Raw genomic sequence first — 21,908 nt, 5'->3', positions numbered from 1 at the left:
TCGATGATCGTAGCTGACCCAGAAAAGCCCGTAAAACCCGCTGCCGGGTCGTAACGTCGTCTGAGCCGTCAGCTCGCGCTCTCCCTCGATCGGCGTTTTTTGGGCGGAAACGAACGATCCTTCCTTTTTACGAGCTGCTTACATATGCCAGCAACTTAGCTCGCTTTTGGTTAGAATCATTCGAAAATGAAACTCCTTGCCACCGGTAAAGTTTCCAAGAGAGCTGCAGAGTCGCAAAAATATTCAATATACAACCATCATGACTTCAATAAGAACTCATATATTAACCAATATTGACTATTCTATATACAGACGAAATATGTAAGACGAAGAACAAAACCAAGCAAGTACCATATTGACATTTCTTTTCTTAGTTACCGCCTCTGCCCTCGCCGCCTCCTGGGAATACCCCGAAACCTTCGGAGTCGATGGCTCCTCCTGGGGAGACGAGTGCACCGACCAGGTCCGCGGGTCGCCAATCGACTTGGACTACACTTACAGAAACTTCCACTTCATGGACTGCGCTGAGAACTGGAACATGACCGGCTACGATCAGCAGGCTTCCTGGAACTTTGCTGACAACGAGCACACCATCGTCCTCACTTCTGACGACTACGACGCTAAGTTCTCTGGCGGACACATTGGCAACGAATACCAGGTACTCAAAAACCACCCTCTTCAATAGCACCACTCTTTTCCCTAGTTCCACTCTTTCCACTTCCACTGGGGTGACAAGGCCGGCCAGGGTGGCTCCGAACACACCATCAATGGACACCACACCTTCGCCGAGGTCCACTTCGTCCACTACCGATCCGACATCGACCTCGTTACCGGTCTTGGCCTCGGCGACGGTCTTGCCGTCCTTGGCTTCATGATCGAGGTCACCGATGGTGACGAATCCAACGAGGCCATTGGCGAACTTGCCCGACGACTTCGATGGCACTCGAACAAACAGGTAACTTGCGTTCATATCAAACCCCCTCTATCCCTCTCAAGGGCAACGAAGACGGATCCTTCCGACACTTCGATTTCTCCATCAGCAACTTGATCGAAGGCGTCGATCTCTCCAACTTCTACCGATACGAAGGATCCCTCACCACCCCACCATGCTCCGAAGCCGTCCAGTGGACCGTATTCAAGGACCCCATCCGAATCAGCCGACAAACCGTAAGTTTAGACAACATACATGCCATTACCTCCTCTTGTTTAGGCTGCCAATTTGCTCCGATCCGCTGATCTTGCTGATGAACACATCGAAGACAACTTCCGACCAGTCCAGGTAAGACGACCAGTCTCCGAACCCCTCTCTCATTCATTTTCCAAGCCTCTTGCCGACCGAAACGTCATCTTCTACTCGGACTCCTCCGCCGCCTTCAAAGCCGCTTTCCGAAACGAGCGAAACTTCGACCGCGAACGAGAGTTCCGAGACTACGACTGGCTCAACAACTACCACGAGGACGACCACCACCACGATCACGAACACGACCATCACCACGACGATGAGTAAATTATCGACAGCCCATGTCTTGACAACTGTACAATTATAAAACTGTTTTTTAAAATATCTTCTTGATTTTATCAGAATAAATGAGAACATCAAAATTGACTTTTTTTACAAAGTTTTCGAAAAAAAAGAGCAATCTTATGATACTGCAGCTTGTGACACGCACATCAAGGAAGCATTAAGACACGCGGAAATTATTGGTCAAAACACGCAAATATAATTATCTCCCCATCAACGTGAGCCAAGGCGCTTATTTGGTGCTCAACCACACGTTTCACCAAAACTCGCCACTTGAGGAGGCGGCGCTTTTTTCGCCCATATTTGCCGTGTTCAAGGCTTTTTTCTTTCATTACCAAGAAAAATCGAAAATGAAACTTTTGCCTTTTTTCGGCCCTTTTGCCCTTTTGGCCAACGCAGAGGACGTTTTTAAGCTCGTGAGATTTGGAACGCCCTGGTGCGGCCCTTGCTACAGATTGAATGACGTCTGGAAAGAGCTTCGTAGAGTAACGGACAGTAAAATCGAGCTAGAGACAATCAACTGCATGGAAAAAGCGATCTTCTGCGGAAACCTAGGAATCACGAAATTTCCGAAAATCATTCTTTACAAAAACGACGAGCACTACGCCGATTTTCCGGATCTTCTTGACAGGTCAGTTTTTGAACTAAAAAAATTTCTGCTCGATGCGACTGGACCGGCGCCAGAAGACGTCGTCATTCCCATCTCGGAAAATACTTTCGACCTGTTTGTCGAAGAGCCGAAACTGTCAGTTGTCAGCTTTCATGTTGACTGGTGCGAAGCGCCCTGCTCGAAAATGACGGAAGATTTGGTCGATTTGGGAAGGGAGAAGATTTGGGGAGATGATATTCAATGTAACATCGAATTTTCTCTCTTTTTGTTGAGAAATTTTTAGTTGCAACTTTCGACTGTTCATTTTACGAAGAAAAGTGCAACGAACTTGGGGTCCACGCGTACCCAGCGCTGCACTTCCACCGCGGCGGTAAGTTAATTCCCGATTCAGAAATTCTAGGCGCTCTGAACCGGACCGAACTGATCGACGTCATCGACGTGATGATCGACAAGAAGCCGATGCAAAAGAGAGAAATCGACATTGCCCGCGGAGATGGAACTTTTCAGGAGTCGTTGGCAATCGCTCACACTTCCGCTGTGGGAAGTTCCAAATCGAATGAATGCCTGAGCTCGTATTCATTCTACGACGCGACGGTGGATCAGGACAAGACTGGTTGCTGGGCACATGATGATTCGAAGAAATCGTGTGTTATTGCCAATCCGGATTGCTTGAAACTTGAGGTAATGAAAAGACCAGAAAGGGGAGAGCTCTTCAATTAAAGATTCTAGTGCAAGTCCGACCGAATGGAAGGCTTCATCCGCTTGGACGCATTCAACGATCCCGAGCTCATCGCGAGTGACATCAGCGAACTCCTCAATTTCTCCGAAGAAAATTGCGATCCGATCATTTCCTACGACGAGGAAAAATCCGGCATTTCTTTTTCCATCAAGCTCGGGCAGTGCGGAATGACAGCGGAGTCTTCGGAAGTGGATGAAGGACTTTTGATCAAGTTTTCGCAGGTGTTTCATTTTACGAAGAAGACGATGGCCGGCGCTAGAATCTTCTTCGCGAATGATTTTTCGTCCGAGTTTGGGTTTAATTGCTTTTATACGTCTTCCACTACTACTGACAGATCAAAGTATTCCGTCACAACCAACATCGTCAATTCCAACATCGAAAAATTCGTGAATTGGGACCAAACCTTCGGGATCAAATTCTACAAAAGTTCTTCTTACGAGACTGAAATCGACGCAGCAAATCTGCTGATCGGTGATCGAGTCAACGCACGAGTAGAGTGGAGGGAAGAGTTTGATTCAAGCTTCCCGGTTGAATTTTTTGTTGAACAGTGCACGATTTCAAGCCAGGAGAGTGAGAAAGACTTCATGGTGATCAAGGATGGCTGCTTGTCGGACTTGGCAAAGACGGAGATGCATTCAGCCGAACCGTATTCTTCGAAAATGATAGATTTTAGGCAGGGCTTTGATTTGCTTATAAAAGCTGCGGAAAATTCTAGAGTCTGATTGGTCTAAAATTAAATTATTTCATGCATCGCTCTGTATTCACACTAAAAATACACATTGTGATTTGTTCATGACCAATTATAGTTTTTATTTTCAAAATAAATGCAAATTGCTTCTTAATTGACAACTGCCAATTAAGACTTCCCAGTAAATCAAAAAGTTGAAAGCCAAAAAAGCTACGAGTCGTTCACCTTCGACAAAATCGAGTCGACCTTCGAGCTCTACCTTCAATGCTCAATCACACTCTGCCTGAAAGCTGACAGATTGTTCGGTTCCTGTGGAATTCCTGACATTTGTCCTGAAGGATACAAGTCCATTCACTAAGTACTTTTTGAATAAACGCTCTTGTAAATACACACAGTTGTATTGCTTGTTTTTGAAATTATATTTTAATAACTTAATTTTGGAAACATTTCAAATGCCAGATCAAAAGTAACAGCGCAGTAACAGTAACAAAAAGCGCTAAATACTTAGAGTGGCTTCTTCATACTAGCTTTCGTGTCGAACCATTCAGCGACTTGCTTTTCGGTCAATTCGTCGTAAACCTTCGTTACGATTCCGGTTCCAACGGTTGTCTTTCCAGATCGAACAGTAAATCTAACAAAAAAGAATACCCAAGGGTGAGTAATTGGTGACTCTTACCGGTCTCCTTCTTCAATAACCATTGGGACTCGGAAAACAAAGTTCATGAGTCCGTTCTCGCCGGGGAGGATTCGGTCCTTTTCGTCCTTGTACATCGTCGCCGCCATGCAGTCAAAGGTTCGGCAGAAGATCATGTTCTGGCCCATGTGTTTCAGTGGCTTTCCAGTGCCTCCTTCCTGAGAAAAGGGGGTTAACAAGGACGGTCGAAAAGGGGTGAAAGGATACCTCATCGGTGAGAATGTAAATGTTCGCTTCAACTTTCAACGCTGGTTTGACTGAGCCAGGGGAGACGATCGCCATTCCTCTTCTCAGCTGCTCTCGGTTCACACCTATCGAAGAAGGTTATAGTTTTGCTAAAAGACGAAGGAATACCTTTGACGAGAACACCAGCGTTATCTCCGGGCTCCAATCGGTCCAAAGTCTTCAAATAAGTTTCCATTCCGTTGATCTGAGCCTTGAAGTGCTTGCCATAACCAATAATTTCGACCTTAAAAGATCCTCAACCCTTGTTCACGCGCTGTTGTCTTACCTTGTCGCCCTTGTTGGCAACACCGCGCTCGACGTTGCCAGTGATGACGGTTCCTCGGCCAGGGATTTTGTAAAGATTCTCGATTGGCATCAAAAGTGGCTCGTCCAAGTTTCGCTCTGGCACTGGAATGTCGTTGTCAACGGCTAAGAAGAGGGATTAAGAAGGAGCAAGAGGGGAGAGAGTTTTACCTTCCATGAGTTTAAGAATAGCTTCCCGTCCAAGTTCAGGCTGTTTATTTTCGATTTCACAAAGGGCCGAGCCTGGAATAACTGAAGCATTATCACCGTCAAAGCCACAGGCAGTTAATTCTTCTCTGATTTCCATTTCGACAAGTTCAATCATTTCTTCGTCCACGGTATCACATTTGTTGATAAAAACTAAAGAATACATTCAGTTGAAGCTTTCGATAAGTGACCCAGAATAAGGAGCGTACCTACTAAATGTTTAACTCCAATTTGTTTGGCCAAAACAATATGTTCTCGTGTCTGTGGCATAACACCATCAGCAGCTGAAATAACCAAAATACCGCCATCCATAGTTGAAGTGCCGGAAATCATGTTTTTAATGTAATCAGCGTGGCCAGGGCAATCAACGTGGCTGTAATGACGATTGGTGGTGGAGTACTCGACGTGGGACGCGTTGATAGTGATGCCTCGCTTCTGTTCTTCAGGGGCATTGTCGATAGCTAGAATTGATGGTTAGGGTCGAACTTCTAGTGAAGAAGTACCTTTGTAATCTTTGAAAGAGTTGATTTCGGGAAACGCTTCAGCCATCGCTTTAGTAATGGCGGCAGTGAGAGTAGTCTTTCCGTGATCAACGTGTCCGACGGTTCCGATGTTAACATGGGGCTTGTCCCGGACGAAGGTCTCCTTGTTGAGCGAACAAGTGAAGCTCAACGATCGCTGTGTGGTCAAATTGATCAGCTGGAGGGTTCGGCCGGTTTGGCGAAGTCCGTACATTCTTATAAATCTGAAAAGGAAGGAGAATGAAGAGGTGAAAGATTAGGATTTGCTAATCTGAATCTAGCATGTGAGTTTTTTTATGATAATTAAAGTTTGAATGGATGATCAGGAAAAGGGGCTCCTAGAAAAGGTGCGTAGGTTAAGAAGAAAAGCGTCAAAAAGCAGGGAGGAGGAACTGAAGAAGGAACTACGGCTTGACTAGTGGTGGGATCCCCACTGGATCGACTTCAAATCGATGCCCTCCTGTAACATGTCCCAGAGGGGCGAAAGATCGCGCAGTCTGTTCACGTGCTCTACAAGTTTGTCCGCGGTGTAGTCGACTTCTTCTTCAGTGGTGAATCGGCCGAGTCCGAAGCGGATTGAACTGTGCGCTAGATCGACATCACTTCCAATGGCTTAAAATTATGTCTTTAAAAGGATCTTTGATTGGGAATCAAAAAGCCGCGTTTCTGAAATGGAGGAAGTAGTTTTTTTCACCTCTGAGAACATAGGAAGGTTCCAAAGAAGCAGAAGTACACGCAGATCCTGACGAAAGAGCGACGCCAGACATGGACATCAAAAGCGACTCGCCCTCGACCGCCGCGAAAGAGAGATTGAGAATGTTGCTCATTCCTCCTTCTTCATCGCCGTTGAATGTGACGTGAGAGAGGGAGCTGATTCGTTCCCGGAATCGCTCGTTTAGCTTTCGACAGTGCTCGGCATCTGCTGCCATTTCTTGTTGAGCGATTCGGCAAGCTTCTCCGAGGCCGATCGCGAGATTGTGAGGAAGAGTTCCTGATCTCAGCCCTCGCTCCTGACCTAGAATAAACGGTTAATAGTCAAAAAGAGCTGATAAATACGTACCACCACCGCTGATGATTGGATCAAGTCGAACGCGAGGCTTTCTAGAGACATACAAAGCGCCGATTCCTTTGGGTCCGTAGATTTTATGACCCGAAAGGGACATTAAATCAATGTTCATTTTCTGAAAGAAGTTTGTTAGGTACAAATATGATGGGGGGATGGATAAGGGTCCTTCTTCGAAACAGGGGGTTTGTTATATTCCCAATCACCCAAAATTATGAAGGGACGCTTCATTGAAGGGTACTCTCACCTTGACATCGATAGGAGTCTTGCCAATCGCTTGCGCCGCATCAGTATGAAACCTAATTTTGTTCTTTCTGCACAGTTTACCAATCGCCTCGACGTCCTGCATTACTCCAATTTCGTTATTAACCGCCATTATGGAAACTAAGCCCGTGTCGGGCCTAAACGCCGCTTCCAGCTCTTCCAAATTAATTCGCCCGTTTTCTTGTGGCTTCAAATAGGTGATTTCAAATCCTTCGTTGAGTTCTAGCTGCCGGCAGGAGTCCAGAACGCATTTGTGCTCGATTTGAGAGGTGATTATGTGGTTCATCTTCTTTTTGTAGAAACGGGAGTAGCCTTTGACCGCGATGTTGTTCGACTCGGTCGCGCCGCTCGTGAAAATGATTTCTCGAGGATCCGCGTTGATTAAAGAAGCGATCTGAAGGCATTTCTTCGATTGTTAATTGACCCGTTCTTTTACCTGTTCTCGAGCTTGCTCAACAGCTGCTTCAGATTGCCAACCATAGGCGTGCGAGACACTGTGTGGATTCCCATAATAAGACGTCAGGTAGGGAAGCATCTTGTCGAATACGCGCGGGTCAAGAGGAGTAGTAGCTGCGGCGTCGAGGTAAATTGGTCGGAAATCACGCTGGTCGGATGGCTCGACGAGGCGGGATTTGAAGTTTGAGGCGTTTTTCACGGAGGCAGCCATGTCGGCCTCTAGAAATACGGATGGAGCCGCTCAGGGAGGGATTAAGGGTTACCTGTGAGAGCAGCAGCTGTTCGCCGCCCGATAATGGCGATTCCTGATCTAATCATTTTTCTAAAAGGGGATATTGAAAGCCAATTTTAAAAAAGAAAAGTTTTAATTGATGTAAAAAAATAAAGAAAAAAGAGAATTCAGTGGAATTTCTTTGAGTCTGGCAGTAAAGGATCCATTTTGGTAACGTCCATGAAGCGGTACAAATCAGCTGTCTCTTCGCGATGCTGGGACATTCGCCGCCCAGCGCGGTAGGAGAGGACTACTTCGGCGAGGATGAACGAAACCTGGAAGTTTATGATAAAAGAGGACGATTCTGAGGTGTAGGAAAGGCCCCTTCTTACCTGTATTCCTTGAGCAACAGTATTTCCCCACGGTCTGCATCTCAAATCATCGATCAAGCCATCATCCCCGACCTTACAAATCGAGCTCGGGAAGAAGTTTGGAACGAAAGTAATGAGTGCCACGACGACTGTTGGGAAAATTGAAAGGAAGAGAAAGCTGGCAATGTGAGGAAGGGATTCTGTGACATTCGCCATGTAGCCGAGGTAGATTCGAGCAGGGTTGATGATGAAGAAGAGCGCACAGGCGGCGATGAGAATGACGTACCAAGCGCTGTTTAGGTAGCCATCAGGGTAACCTTCGCCTGAATATGTGGTCAGGGTTGTTGAAGCAAATCAAGACGTTCTTACCTTGGCCACGGCGGATGATGGTGACGATACTGGCGATGGACCAGACGATGAAGAAGATTGCGTCGAAGTAGAGCATCATCTGAAGATTTTAGTTTATCAAAAGAAAGATCGGGGAAGAGCGATCTTTATAGATTTAGATAAAGTTTTATTTATAGATACTGTAACAACTTGTTTAATTGATAAGAATCGAACCTGCAAGCTGAGCGAAGATTGACTCTTGTTGACCGGAAGCGAACTGAGGGTGTTATCGTAGATGTGATAAGATTTCTTCGTCTCGACATTTCCAAAAAGTGTTTTCGAAGCTTTATTCATCGTCCCTTCGAGCATATTCGACACATTTTCCGGCAGCAGATTCGTCGATGAGTTCTCTCTCGTCAGTTCTTCCATTTTCAGCTCTTGAATTTTTTGTTTTGAGAAAAAGAGAAGTTTTGGCGTTCGAGAAAATTGTTACTTGGTTGAGGTCATCGACAGGGTGCGCGGTTCGTGATTGGCCGGGCGGGGCGCTCTTCCGGAGGAGCGCGGTTTGGAAAACAACACTTTTTTTCTTGCTGGAAGACCGACGAGAATGGACAGTTTCTAGAGATGGAATTAAACACTTTTTGGAATAAGATTATCATCTTTATTGCCATAATGCCATCCTTAATAAAACAGTTAAGCAAAATAAGAAATATACTATTTCGACTAATAAATTACTAATTGGCTTGACCTATTTTTCGGCGAGTCTTCATTTCGAATACCGTATTCAGGTACAGTAAGAACGACAATGCAGAAAATAGACTTTTTTATCAATAAATCATGAAAAGCAGAATCAACGAAAAGCCCAGCCATATTTCACGGGCCGAAAATATTCCAATAAAAGCTGGAATTCAACTCTCAAAGAAGCAACTATAGATTCATCATAACTTGGAAATGATTTTTCTTATTGTTCTCTTTCTTACTGGCTCTGCTTTTTCTGACCCGGCCAAACTGCTCGCTGATCGGCTCAGAGCGGAGACAACTCGACCTGACTACTCGAAGATGATTTCCTACCAGGAAAGTCCGATTGCCCGGTACATCAATTCATTCCATGCGCATGATCAAAATGATAAAAGATGGTAACAAGTGAAGCCTTCCCTGACGACTGGGCTCGACAACCTGTGTAAAAAAACCTGAGTCAGGATTTGAAAAAGCTTCTTACTAAGGTTTCTTTCAAATCCTGACTGAAGGTTTTCCACACAGATTGCCGAGCCTGACTTAGCAGCCCTGTTATTGAAAGATTTACGAATAAATTTAATCAAAAGAGTTTTTTGCTTTCTTGTATTATGAACAAGATCGCTAGAAGTTCTCGACCAGGCGCCTCTGATCGGAAGTTCGTCTGAGCAAGGGCCAATTCGATTCCGCTCATCTTTGAGATGATATTCCGCGTCGGTCACCGGCCGCCAAAGCGAAAGAAAGAAAACTTGCCCACTTCACACATGCTCGGTTTCTTTCTCTTTCCGTTTTTTAATTGATCCAACTGGAGCTGGAGACATTCAGGCGAGCGAAGAGGAAATTCAAGAGTTCTTGTTTTGGATTATTTTGGAAAAAATCTCGTAAAATTTTCAGAGCCTGACTCAGTTTTTTTTACTAAAATTCCAGAGCTCAAATTGAAATGCAAGTTCAATCAAATTTGACTTCGTCGCGGTTGGTTCAAAAAATGAATTTATGATTTTGAATTTTTTCTTCCATCCGGCTGGTTGATCTTCCGGGCGAAATGCGGTTCCGGCGTTAGGGAAATCCAGCTCAACGTGTTCCAAATGCGCGATTATCCGTGAATTGATTAGAAACGCGCAAAAAAAGCGAGTGGTCAGTGTATTTTGAGCCGCGCGGATTCGAGTGGCTCAGGCGCGCGCGAGCCAAATGGGAATCAGATCTTGAGTTTTACTCCAGCCACTTTGGTGAATTTCCTCTCCGGCTGAAATTGCTGGACAAGCGATTGTCCACCGGATTTCGAAACAAGCGCGAGAAATGAACTCTAACTTGTTCTAGGGTGCAAACTAGGCTTTTTTCCACTAGTTGATATCATGGAAGAGAGCGAGCAAACTCTTAGAAACTAAAATACGGGCATCCTTTAGGTTGATCCTTTATTTGAGGCAAATGAAGCCTTGTTTATCCTCTTACTTCCTGCATTTGGCCCCTTGTTCATTCTAAGGCCACGTAGCCTTTCTATTCAAGCGACCACGGACAGGGGTCGGCAACCTGCACAAAAGTCAGGGTTCTGAAAATGCGTTGCGACTTTTTTCAACGCTTTTTCAGAATCCTGACTCAGGTTTTCTGTACACATTGCCGACCCCAGTCCGTGGTCGCTTGAATAGAAAGGCTACGTGGCCCAAGGATGAACAAGGGGCCAAATGCAAGAAGTAAAAGGGTGAACAAGGCATCAAATGAACCAAAATGGGGATCAGTAAGGGTACCCCCATATTTTGTTTTTACCCAAAATTACGGTCTGAAAGTTACCTTTATAAAGCTCAAAGCGAAATTACCTAATCTTTAATTTCGCGTCGTGAAAAATATAGACGGTTCAAAAATAGAAGCAAATTTATTCTTAGATAGAAGTTTACTCCGATGATGTGGCCGTGTTAAAATATTCACGTAACTGGGTCAGTCTGTGATAATTTCGGACTTTTTCTTGTTGCCCCGTTTTTTTTCTCTTACATAAATCATACACATTCAGAAGTTCTTTGAACATAATGGGGCTTTTGAGAATTCTGATGATGATCATTTTTAGACAGGCGTTTTTGAAGAAAATATTATCGACTGGGCTCGGCAACCTGTGTAGAAAACCTGAGTCAGGGTCTGAAAATGCTGAAATGGAAAGCCGCACCGCGGCTTTTTGAGGAACAAAGTCGCAAAAAAGCCGCTGCGCAGCTTGCCATTTCAGCTCTTTCAGACCCTGACTCAGGATTTCAACACAGGTTGCCGAGCCCTTGAGGACGATTTTCTTATTGTCTAAAAAGTTGAGAAGGGCGAAAGAAAGTTTCAAATTGTTGAAAGAAGACAAAGAAGAATTTTTTACAAGGTGCAAATCGCGATTGCCGTCCTTCAGATAAACTGAAAAAAAATTGCGAAAAGAAAAGTTTTTTCTAAAAATTTTGGACAAGGTCGGATTGTCACGTGATTGTGCTATTTCCTTCCACTTTTCGCAGCTTTTAGATCCTTTTTTCAGAATGCAAACTTTACACTGTAAAGTTTACAGAAAATGAACTAAAAAAGACCATTTTTTGGAAAAAATATTCTAGAATTTACGTTCTGGTCAACAAGCTCGAGTCATTTTGGAACATGCTTCTTACTTATATAATAACAGTGAGCAAAAAATAGAAAAAAAAACAGGTAAGAATATTTCTTTAATAAGAAGCCCCAATTATTAGAAAAATCAATCAATTTTTTTTTGAAAAATTTCAGTTTCAAAAAATTGGACCAAGATCTCCTTTGAAGTTTGAGTCTGTCGAAGGCACGTGTCCAAAAAGTGTACTTCGAAAAATCAACAAATTGCCTCGTAAAAAAGAGCTTCTTTCGACAAATTACGAATTAGCGCAAATAACGATCAAAGCCCATACAAGGTTCATCTTCAAATGGGAGCTCTTTATGGGCTTAGAGCGGAAAAGACGGCAGATTTTAAAAGCTTTAAAATGGGAGACATTTTTGACATTGAAAAATTAGCAATATTTATTTTCGCTGATTTTTTTTTTGTTTCGTTTATTTTAGATTCGAAACTTTAGAAGAAAAAATGGCCATTTTATAAAAATCTGGGCTGGGCAATTTGTGGAGAAAACCTGAGTCAGGGTCAGAAAGAGCTGAAAGTTAAAGCCGCGCAGCGGTTTTTTTATAAACAAAGCCGCGAAGCGGCTCCGCTAGGATTTTTTTAATATTAAAATGGTAATATTTGCGAAGCCGCTTTGCGGCTTTGTTTAAGAAAAAGCCGCTGCGCAGCTTTTTATTTAAGCTATTTTGACCCTGACTCAGATTTTCTACAGATCATTCCTAGCCCAAAAAATCATAGATTTCTTAATGGTCTCAACATCGTATTCTTAAAGATATTGCTCTAAGCGATGTTGACACCCTTATTTCTCATTTTCAGCACAAGTTCACGAAAAAGCACCGAAATAGAAGCAGTCCAAAAACAAGAGCGCTAAAAATATACGCGCTTTTCCGCGGCGCGATTTTTTTTACGCGGATGTGCTCCGCAGCGCCAGATTATTTTTCGCTTGCGTCTTGAGACATTTTTCTTGAAGGGTCCTTACAAGACATTAGCCAAAGTTATCAATTAGCAACACTTTTACTTTTTACTTTCATAATTTTCAAAACAGCTTCGAATCTTTTTTTCAATAGAGATCAGAAACAGAATCCAATCTTCGAAGAAGAAAACGGCGCTAGAAAAATAACAAATGACGCTTGATTTTCAAAGACCTTGGCTTTCCAATGGCCCTGTAAAGGTACAGTAATTATCAGTTTTTAGATGGGCTCGGCAACCTGTGCAGAAAACCTGAGTCAGGGTCTGAGAGATCTTTCATTAAAAGCCGCGTTGATTTGCGGCTTCTTTTAACGCGGCTTTTCCTAAAAGATCTTGAAAACCCTGACTCAGGTTTTTCACGCAGGTTTGAAGCTGAGGAAAGAAGCCGCGCGCGGCTTTTTACAATATCAAAATGCAGATCAGCCAATCTCTTCCTTTTTTATAAAAAATTATTCAGAAACAGACAGTAGATCAAATTCTCCAGTCAAATGGACCGCGATCTCCAACCGGTAGCTCTTCTGGATCCACAGGTTCGTTGGGAACTGGATCTCACGAATACGAATACAGGGACAGACTCAGAACCTGGCTCGAAAAAATGATCGATGGGTAAGTCAATCATAAAATTTTTCTAAAAAGTGAAAAAGCCGCTTTTTGGAGAATTCTTGCCTGAAGCCGCAGGCGGCTGTTTTCTCAAAAGCCGACAAAAAGCCGCAAAGTTTCCAATGATATGATCGAAAAGCCGCGCGCATCAGGAGAAATCGGCTATCTGAAATAGCCGCGTTAGCTGCGGCTTTAATCTTTTTTCTTGAAGCCGCAAGCGGCTTTTCATCTGATCAATTTATCAGAATTTCGACAGGTGTGAAACTCATTTTTATGTTTTTTTTTAATTTGTTTGTTTTTGCTCGAAAAGGCTTGAAACGACAGTTTTTCTGAGTGTTGCGGTCTCGTTAATTTGAGCTTGAAAGTGAAAGATTTAGCCGACTTGGTACTCATCGCAACTTTGATCTCTCAGCCGCCATAAAATTTATACTTTTACCCTTTCACTTCAATAACATTCGCTTTTGGGTTGATCGCTTTGATCCGCTATATTTCCGCTTTCAAATTCATTAACTCGATTTTCACAAAATAAATTCTAGCGGCGATGTTCCAGGACTGACTTGGCTGAACGAAGATAGGACGATATTTCGAATGCCGTGGAAGCATGCTGGAAGACAGGATTACAACCTCGAAGATTCTAAGATCTTCATGGAGTGGGCGAAGCATTCGGGGCGGTACAGAGAAGGTACAGTCATAAAATCCGTTAAAATGGCGACCTTACTGAAGTTTTTTTTTTCTATGAGATGGGGATCCCTTTATTTTTTACAATCAAAAAAGAACAAAAAAGCAAGATTTGGGTCCAGCGGGCTTTTCGACGAATCAGAAGCCAGTTTTTTCAATAAGAGCCAATCAAAAATCATCATTCAAAAGAACCCAATTTTTAATTTCTTTCTGTAATATTTCGATAAATATCTTCTGCAAACATGTCAAAAATGACCTGTTTCATAATTTCTCATTTCAGGAGTCGATAAGCCCGAGCCCATCGTTTGGAAAACTCGTCTTCGCTGCGCTCTCAATAAAATGCCTGACATTCGCGAATTACCCGACCTGTCGCGGCTGGACATTTCTGACCCGTACCGTGTATATGAGCTGCTCCCCGCAGTCCACAAAGGTAGAATCGAAAATGCAGGGCGTTTTTAAATCTCCGGTTTCAGGCTCCGAAGACAAGATTCGCCGCCGAGTCTACAAAAGAGAGCGACTTTCTGAAACTTTCGACCCTTCCGAATCTCTTCCAAAACAATCGAGAATCCACACGGCGCAGAAAACACCCGCTCATGGCCTGATCATGCCGACCTTTTACACCAGCGAGCCGGAAAGAGCAGGAACTGGCAGTCAAAAACGACTGGAAAGAACGGGTTCGGTCGGACAAGGCTCCAACGAGTCTGATTCTGCCGAATCGACGGAGATCAAGTTTTCCAAAAACTTGAGCATCGAGCGAATTTTACCGACGACTCCACATCTTCCACAAGCTCTTTTATCGACTTCCACACAACATCAAGGTACATCATGGTTTTTTATTGTTAAAACTCGAGAAGCCGCTTTCGGCTTTGAGCAAATAAAAGCGAAAAAGCCGCGCTTTGTGTGGCTCATGGTCTTTTTGGCTCGAAAAATTATATAACAAAATAAAGAAGCCGCGCGCGGCTTAAATAAGAGGACTGATGAGCCGCGCGCGGCTTTTTGAATTTGAGATATGGTTTTTCGAGTCAAAGATAACTTAAGCCGCACACAGCGCGGCTTTTTCGTTCTTATTTGCTCGAAGCCGCAAATCTTCAAAATAAAAATCGTCGTTTTAGCGATGCTGACATCAAATTGGCTGGCCGCATTAATCCACTGCTCGCCGGCGATCCGCGCCGACCCGCATCTCTACAATTCCCTCTGTACCATCGCGGCACAGGCAGCGTCTTCTGAAAACTTGCTGCATCTTCAAAACGTAAGAATATCAAATTCAAATTGAAAACAAAATGACGAGAACCCCATTTTGGCTCCGTCCAAAATCGAAGTCTATTTTTAAAAAAGAAACTACCGTGATATTGAGTTGCACAAAACCCTGGTGGCTTAGCGCATCTTCCGGATCCATGTTACTGAAACAGAATCTGACCGGTCACTTTTTGGCGATCCGGGCGCTGAGCCGCAGATAATTCCAACACGTTTCCTTTCCATATGAGTTTTACTCGGCCAATGCCGGATTAGCCCGCTTTGAACGGCTGCTTCTTTTTTGGCCGGAATTTTCCAGATTTATACCAGAATCTTTTTTAAAGATCAGCAAAGTGACACCCTTATTCCAAATCAAATTTATAGAAAGTTACCATAGAAAATCGGGTTTATCTTTCTTTATTTCTGATAAAAATCGAGAAGCCGCTTGCGGCTCCGAGTAAAAAGACAAAGAAGCCGCGCGGAGCGCGGCTTTTCTGTCCATCACTACTCGAAGCCGCAAGTGGCTTCTCGATTTTTATCAGAAATAAAGAAAGATAAACCCGATTTTCTATGGTAACTTTCTATAAATTTGATTTGGAATAAGGGTGTCACTTTGCTAATTTTCAAAAAAAAATATGGTTGAATAAACCGTTAAAACAAATCAGAGAAAAGAAAGTAAAAATATCCTTTAGCGGAAGAAGCATTAGATTGTGGCCACTTTCGACCACAGTAAGGCGCCTTTGACTCCGTTTTTTGGAAGGTTTTGCCCCTTTCTTTCGTGAACCTCACCAACTTGCGGTGATTTTTCCCGTCACCGATTTCACTTGAAAGTTTGTTCTTTTGTCTCCTTTCTTTTTGGACAAAAATTTCGATTAAATTTATTTCGGGACTGATTTTTTGAACTTTCTGTGAACAAAAGATGAGACAGGAAGGAAGAAGGGACTAAGCCGGAAGGAAGACGCTTTTTTATTTGAAACGAAATTGAAAGAATAAAATTCCGGAAAAAAAGAACAAATCGAAAAAGCGTATTTATCGGCAATAACAAGCTTCAAAATGACTTTTTTTCTTCAAAAAAAAATTTTTTTCTTCAATCAGCAACCTTTGCAGAAAACCTGAGTCAGGGTCTTAAAGGGCTAAAATGAAAAGCCGCGGAGCGGCTTCGCGAAATTTTCATCTGTTTTTTTGAAGTTTTTGCGAAGCCGGTTTGCGGCTTTGTCAAAAAAAGCCGCTCAGCGGCTTTACATTTTAGCCCTTTAAGACCCTGACTCAGGTTTTCTACGCAGCTTGCCGTGCCTATTCTTTGTTTTCGTCAAAGTCTAAAGCGCCCAAAATTCAAGGTGTAATCACATCCGAAAAAATAAAGTCTCTCTTCGAGACGTAAATAGTAAACTACTATTTATAGAAAAAAGGTTTAGAAGGAGTAACGATTCCGTAACGCTGTAAGCTGCTTTTTGCGCCAAGTGGCCATTACCGACACACGTTATTTTCCTTTCCGAAAGAAAAACATAACAAAAATACTTTACGCCAATTTGATAGTTTCAAAAGACACAATTTCGAAAAAATAAAATATAATTTTGAAAATTCTAACAAATTTATTCCACCTAAAAATTTTTAAATGAGTTGCATTTCTTATCAAAAACTTGTAAAAAAAACGTCTTGAGACAGTTAACCAACCGCGCGGTTTCCGGCGTCAAAAAAGGCTCATCATTAAGATTGTCGAATTAAGCGCTTGGCTAATTACATCACACGGGCTGTGACATGATGGACCGCTGGTTTTTCTTTTCTGACGTGTCACAAATCTGGAATGTTCACAAAAAGGCCACAACCGGTTAATTTTGGAAAGAATTAACCCGCCCGCCGCGCTGCGCTGCATTTCACGCCGCGTAACATTTTCGGTCCACGGCGGCGCGAAAATATCAAAAAGCTCATCACCTTTCTAATTAAAACAGTCCATGCTCAATTACTCCATCATCATCTGTTCCGAGCGCGAAGCTGACCTTTTTTGCTGCATTTTTTACGCTCTTGCTTTTAGATAATTTCTCTTAGCCAGAATCAAACTTCCACCAGAGCCTTTGCAAGCGAAAATAGTAAGAATTTAAAATTCTGATAAAAATTCAATTCAAATAGAGGGGAGGGGTCGAGGAGAATCGGGATTTTCGTTAACCAAAATGCGGGAAAACCTGATTAGAAAGGCTAAATATGAATACGCTGGTGAGTAGAAAAGGGTTGAAAAAATCTATCGTCGAGAAGATGAAAAAATTTTGGTCAGAAAAAGTCGGTCAAAAACGGGTCAAAATAGGGCCATTTTCGCGAAAATTCACAAAAAATGGTCATTTTTTTACAATTTTCTCAATTTGACACCCTTAATCTGATTTTTATCAAATGATTTTAAGCTCTATAGATTCGGGACGATCTGTAGATTCCGAAAATATAAATTTCATATGCAGACTATAAGTATGTATTAGCGAAATTACGATAGCCCCTGAAAAAATCATTCTCGACCCCCCTTCCTTAATTTTCGAAAACCAAGAGCATCATTTCTCTCAATATACAATTTCCGCCCTGGCTGTCCTTCTACTGGCCTAACTCTTACATACGTTTGGAACTTACTTGTGGTTTCTTTAGCTTTCCGGATTTATTCGCCCCATTACCCAACTCGAGTTTCTTTCTCGAAACGTAATTATACTTTTTCAGCAACAAATTCGACGACTCGAAACGGAGAAATCGTTTTGGAACGACACGAGACTCAATTTGGAGGGAAAAATTTCGATTCTTGAAGATTTGAACAGAAAAAAAGACGAAGAACTTTGCAGATTTGGGACACTCCTTTCAGTATGATTCAAGCCACAGAACTCTTGATATTTTGATGAGAAAATAACGGTTTTTAAGGCTTCTCGAAACTCTTCAAACGAAGGCAAAAATCAACAATCAGAAGAAAATCAGGTAATCTTATATTTTTATTAAGAGACTCAAGTTATTAACAGAGTGACACCCTTATTGACTGAAATAATCAGAAAACGAATGCTTCCTAATAAGGGCTCGAATTCAAATAGCCGCACGCGGCTTGGAGCGAAAATATGCCTTAGCCGCGAAAACGCGGCTTTTTTCATAATTTTCTTGCTCGAAGCCGCGTGCGGCTTTTTTAGCAGTAATGAGGAAGCATTATTTCTCTGATTATTTTTTGTCAAATTTAATAAGGGTGTCACCCTGTTAATAATTTGCGAAAGACATTTCCCAAGTTCGCGAAACGCCACTTTCGCAGCTGTAATTCTGACCAATTCAAACAGTCTAAAAGCGCGGGTCTAAGCTAAAATCAGCGCAGGCCACGTAAGATTGTATAAATTAACCTGTCAGCGCGGGTTTTCTTATTTACGCCTTTTGTATAATTGGGATGAACCATTGTCACAATTGCATAAACAACTTTGACTTCAAGCAAAAAAAAAAGAAACCCAGCGTGTCTGATTTTCAAAAGCTCATAATTTGAACGAAAAAAATTTTTAAAAAAATTTTGAAAATTTCTGAAAATTCTAAAAAAAATCTAAAAAGTAAAAAAAAAAAATTCTAAAAAAATTTTTTTATAAAAATTTTTTTTAGGAGACAACAAGGAAGACCCCCTCTTCAAACTCCTCCGAAAAGTCGGAAAGTCTCCAAAATCCATCTTCTCCGGAAATCTACGCCCCCAAGGTAACGACTCCAATGATGAGTCTGCTCGAATGCGTCGAGATTCTTCAAAATTACAACAAAGAAAAAGAAGAAGAAAGATTTTCGCCGAAAATTACGTTTTCTTAGATTTTGCAAATGGCGAGTCCATCGTCCGATTCCGGCCACTCCGAATCGGAAATCGCCCATTCCTATTCCGAAGAAATCGACATCACGTGTTAAGGAGACCCCTCCAGTAAACTCACTTGTACATGCATTTCAATTCAGGAAGCAGCCGAATTGATGAAAATTCTTGAAATTAAATATTGTCAAAAAAAGCTTGTTTCTGTCCATTTTTTCGTCAATCATTGCCCACCATTTTGCAAATGAAAGAAATTTATGAAAAATTTATTATTTGTGAATAAAATTTTACCATATTTATTTTGTCAATTGATCGATTTTTTAAGAATTTATATGAAATAGAAGATTCTTTTTCGCAGGGGCTGGGCTCGGCAACAGAGTTCGAAATCCCTGTGTGGAAAACCTGACTCAGGGTCTGAAAGATCAATTATGAAAAGCGGCTTTTTTTTAAACCGCAAAGCTGCTTCGCGAAATTTTCTTTGTTATGTGTATTTAACATCTTGCTTACATCTTTTGAAAATAAAGCCCCTTTGCGGCTTTTCATTTTTGATCTTTCAGACCCTGACTCAGGTTTTCAACACAGATTGGCGAGCTTAACACGGGGGTTAACGAATCGTAAATTACGATTTTTCGGGTACTCTGACTTCGTTTTTTTTTTGTGGTAATAAAAACAAAGTCGTAATTTCAGAGTCAAGGGAGCGCTTTTTTGCCGGTTTATGATCTTCCGTTTTTGAGAAGAGCAATTTTAAAAACTTACTTTTTTTGAATTTCGAAGTCGAGAAAAAGAAGCTGCAGATGAATCCAGTGACGACGCATCCAAAAGAATTGACGAGAGAAGCGGTTGAAAAATGGCTGGAGGGTTTTAAGAAGAAGTTGAAGAGAACGACGAGCAGAGATGACTTGGACAGACTGATTTTGTCGCTTGAGAGACACGAGTTTGAAAATTCTTATAATGCTTGTTGGGAGGAGGTTGTTTTTGAAAATGGAGAAGGAAAAGTTTTTCGTGATGGCAATGAAAGAGAAAAATGGGCGATTTCTACATTTCAAAAAACGATTCTTGAAAAAAATCCGAGTTTTAAAAGTCGAAAAAACGCGCGATCTGAATTGACAGAGGAAACTGGAAAATGGATTCTGGACAAATCTTTTAAACCGATTTCTGAAGGAGGAGAAGCGATTGTTTTGGAAGAAAAATTTGGAGAATTGGACGTTGCGGTTAGAGTTCAGGCTTTTGACTCGGCGCTGTTTTTGGGAGAAGAGGCGGAGTTGAAATTTGAGATTCATCTTTCAAAGGGTAAGAAGAATCAGTTTCTTCTCGATTTTTTTATTCTTAGATTACGCAACCGCAGAAAACGACGAAAGAGATGACGTTCCCGTGATCCCCCGACATTCAAATATCATCAAAAATCATTGCAACATCGAAGTCTACTCGAGCAAAGACGAGGATAAGGGCGATTGTATAGGATGGATCACAATCATGGAAAAGTGCGACTGCGATCTTCGAAAACGGCTGAAAAAAGAAGATCTCAACTTGGAAGAGCGGAAGAAAATAGCAATTGGAGTGCAAAAAGGACTTGATTATTTGGAAAGCGTCGGAATCCATCATCGCGACAAGAAGCCCGAGAATGTTCTCCTGAAATATGGAGAACCAAAGTTAATCGATTACGGAACGTTAGAAGAAAGAACTGGAAGAAGGAGCTACCGCGAAATGGGCTACGCGCGGAGAGGAAGCAAATATAGAGATTCCTTTAATTTATGTAAGTTTTAAATACGGTTATTATTAATTTTCCGTGATTTTTTTAGTTTCTGGTTCCGCTGCGTTTTCGGGAAGTGCCGAAATTTGTGATCGAAACGGAGGAGATGGATCGCCACTTCACATTTTGATTCTCTGCGACTGGAAGTCTGCCTGGAGTCTTCTTTACAATCCCATCGAAGACGGCGAGCGAGAAAAGATCAAAAATGAACTTAAGGTTTTTGAATCTTTCGTTTTTTTGACAATTGCAATTCTTAAGAGATTCAATGCGGCCTGGCTATCAAGAGAAACTCCCTTAACCTATGAAATCGAAAGCCTGTCAGAAGTAATCTCGCTAGAAAACGCGCCTTCCCATTTTTGCCTGGACGATCAAAACTTGACAAAGTCTTCGGCGATGTCCAATCTAAAACAGAAAATGACGAAGCAGATCAATTTCGACTTCAAAAACGTGACGAAAAATGTTTTGAACCAAAAAGAAAGCAATCTTTGTGTGCCAATTTCAGTCACGACTCTTTTGAGATGGGCGTTGGAAAATGATTTGCGAGTTAAAGACTCGACAATGAAAGATTATTATTCATATGAAACAATCTTTACAATTCTGACAATGATTATATATCCGCGGAGTTTGGCTGGACTTAATTTAAATCCGAAATTCGAAGAACGAGAATTCCAAACAAACGAAATTGAGTTGCTTCTCAGAAGATTGAAATTTGAAACTTATTTGAATAAAAGTGGATGGCAAATTGTGAAAAATATGGATTATATTAAACAAACTAGAGGCAATTTAGATTTCAAGTCAGGTATCAAGTTAGGTTATTTTAGCTTTTTTTAAAATCAAATATTTTCAGTGTTTCTGCACCCAAAATTCTCCTTCGCCCGTCCCCTGACAGTCACCGGCGCCTACCTTACCCCCGACGGATCATTAATCTTCCACCAAATGGTGCTGGACCGAGTCGAAAACTCCGCCTTCATTCTCCAAAATACGCTCATCGACCATTCCGGCGCTCAAGTCAGAATTCCCATTTCTCGCGAATTCTATGCTTCTCAAGAAATGATGAGAGATTGTTTCAACTGGAACAAAGATTATGTCTTTTACGGACGGAACAACGAGGTCATTCCTTTGACGAACGAAGGTTTCAATATGGAAACTGAGAAGTGGTATCTTCTGCCTCAAGCCTATTCCATCACTCTTACTCGGAGATAAACAGTAAGCCAAATTTTTTTGAATAAATTCTAGTAAAATTTAAGCTTCAGTCTCAGTTGGCCTTCTTTCCAAAAAATTTTCTCTGTAATTTTGCACGCGTATTCTCACTAATAAAACAAATAAATTAACAAATTTTGAGTTTATTTCAAATAAAATGTACAATTTAAAAAA

The 21,908-nt window shown here is 41.9% G+C and overlaps 7 protein-coding genes across 7 annotated transcripts; 4 read left to right on the top strand and 3 right to left on the bottom strand.

The window, feature by feature from the left end:
• The first annotated feature begins 153 nt into the window (after nucleotides 1-153).
• Nucleotides 154-1,606, top strand: LOC145702379 (carbonic anhydrase 2-like). Its single transcript, XM_081779600.1, has 6 exons — nucleotides 154-205; nucleotides 375-658; nucleotides 704-955; nucleotides 997-1,167; nucleotides 1,211-1,279; nucleotides 1,325-1,606. Exons 1-6 carry the CDS (start codon nucleotides 187-189, stop codon nucleotides 1,505-1,507), a joined length of 978 nt encoding a protein of 325 aa, XP_081635726.1. The 5' UTR covers nucleotides 154-186; the 3' UTR covers nucleotides 1,508-1,606.
• A 227-nt stretch (nucleotides 1,607-1,833) lies between these two features.
• Nucleotides 1,834-3,940, top strand: LOC145702629 (uncharacterized). The gene is made up of 4 exons (XM_081779880.1): nucleotides 1,834-2,374; nucleotides 2,416-2,813; nucleotides 2,862-3,544; nucleotides 3,770-3,940. Exons 1-4 carry the CDS (start codon nucleotides 1,873-1,875, stop codon nucleotides 3,915-3,917), a joined length of 1,731 nt encoding a protein of 576 aa, XP_081636006.1. The 5' UTR covers nucleotides 1,834-1,872; the 3' UTR covers nucleotides 3,918-3,940.
• A 37-nt stretch (nucleotides 3,941-3,977) lies between these two features.
• On the bottom strand, nucleotides 3,978-5,733 carry LOC145702628 (elongation factor Tu-like). Its single transcript, XM_081779879.1, has 8 exons — nucleotides 5,492-5,733; nucleotides 5,198-5,449; nucleotides 4,953-5,141; nucleotides 4,765-4,907; nucleotides 4,608-4,722; nucleotides 4,461-4,564; nucleotides 4,236-4,411; nucleotides 3,978-4,190 (listed from the first exon to the last, which is right to left on the bottom strand). Exons 1-8 carry the CDS (start codon nucleotides 5,721-5,723, stop codon nucleotides 4,064-4,066), a joined length of 1,338 nt encoding a protein of 445 aa, XP_081636005.1. The 5' UTR covers nucleotides 5,724-5,733; the 3' UTR covers nucleotides 3,978-4,063.
• Nucleotides 5,734-5,805: 72 nt separating this feature from the next.
• LOC145703227 (cysteine desulfurase, mitochondrial-like) lies at nucleotides 5,806-7,615 on the bottom strand. Its single transcript, XM_081780558.1, has 6 exons — nucleotides 7,556-7,615; nucleotides 7,273-7,511; nucleotides 6,820-7,230; nucleotides 6,570-6,690; nucleotides 6,204-6,524; nucleotides 5,806-6,121 (listed from the first exon to the last, which is right to left on the bottom strand). The coding sequence occupies exons 1-6, from the start codon at nucleotides 7,608-7,610 to the stop codon at nucleotides 5,925-5,927; spliced, it is 1,344 nt and encodes a 447-aa protein (XP_081636684.1). The 5' UTR covers nucleotides 7,611-7,615; the 3' UTR covers nucleotides 5,806-5,924.
• Nucleotides 7,616-7,674: 59 nt separating this feature from the next.
• Nucleotides 7,675-8,698, bottom strand: LOC145703879 (transmembrane protein 17A-like). The gene is made up of 4 exons (XM_081781277.1): nucleotides 8,436-8,698; nucleotides 8,244-8,322; nucleotides 7,896-8,197; nucleotides 7,675-7,838 (listed from the first exon to the last, which is right to left on the bottom strand). Exons 1-4 carry the CDS (start codon nucleotides 8,628-8,630, stop codon nucleotides 7,692-7,694), a joined length of 723 nt encoding a protein of 240 aa, XP_081637403.1. The 5' UTR covers nucleotides 8,631-8,698; the 3' UTR covers nucleotides 7,675-7,691.
• A 3,819-nt stretch (nucleotides 8,699-12,517) lies between these two features.
• Nucleotides 12,518-19,042, top strand: LOC145703315 (uncharacterized). The gene is made up of 10 exons (XM_081780660.1): nucleotides 12,518-12,694; nucleotides 12,950-13,098; nucleotides 13,629-13,774; nucleotides 14,051-14,200; nucleotides 14,244-14,588; nucleotides 14,883-15,019; nucleotides 17,698-17,835; nucleotides 17,893-17,946; nucleotides 18,598-18,687; nucleotides 18,793-19,042. Exons 1-10 carry the CDS (start codon nucleotides 12,647-12,649, stop codon nucleotides 18,883-18,885), a joined length of 1,350 nt encoding a protein of 449 aa, XP_081636786.1. The 5' UTR covers nucleotides 12,518-12,646; the 3' UTR covers nucleotides 18,886-19,042.
• Nucleotides 19,043-19,480: 438 nt separating this feature from the next.
• LOC145703184 (uncharacterized) lies at nucleotides 19,481-21,869 on the top strand. The gene is made up of 6 exons (XM_081780507.1): nucleotides 19,481-20,074; nucleotides 20,115-20,537; nucleotides 20,584-20,750; nucleotides 20,793-21,333; nucleotides 21,382-21,740; nucleotides 21,782-21,869. The coding sequence occupies exons 1-5, from the start codon at nucleotides 19,579-19,581 to the stop codon at nucleotides 21,735-21,737; spliced, it is 1,983 nt and encodes a 660-aa protein (XP_081636633.1). The 5' UTR covers nucleotides 19,481-19,578; the 3' UTR covers nucleotides 21,738-21,740; nucleotides 21,782-21,869.
• The last annotated feature ends 39 nt before the right edge of the window (nucleotides 21,870-21,908 follow it).

Source organism: Oikopleura dioica, chromosome PAR (assembly GCF_907165135.1).
Source record: "Oikopleura dioica chromosome PAR, OKI2018_I68_1.0, whole genome shotgun sequence".
Classification (NCBI taxonomy): domain Eukaryota; kingdom Metazoa; phylum Chordata; class Appendicularia; order Copelata; family Oikopleuridae; genus Oikopleura; species Oikopleura dioica.
This window is presented reverse-complemented; position numbering and strand designations above follow the sequence as displayed.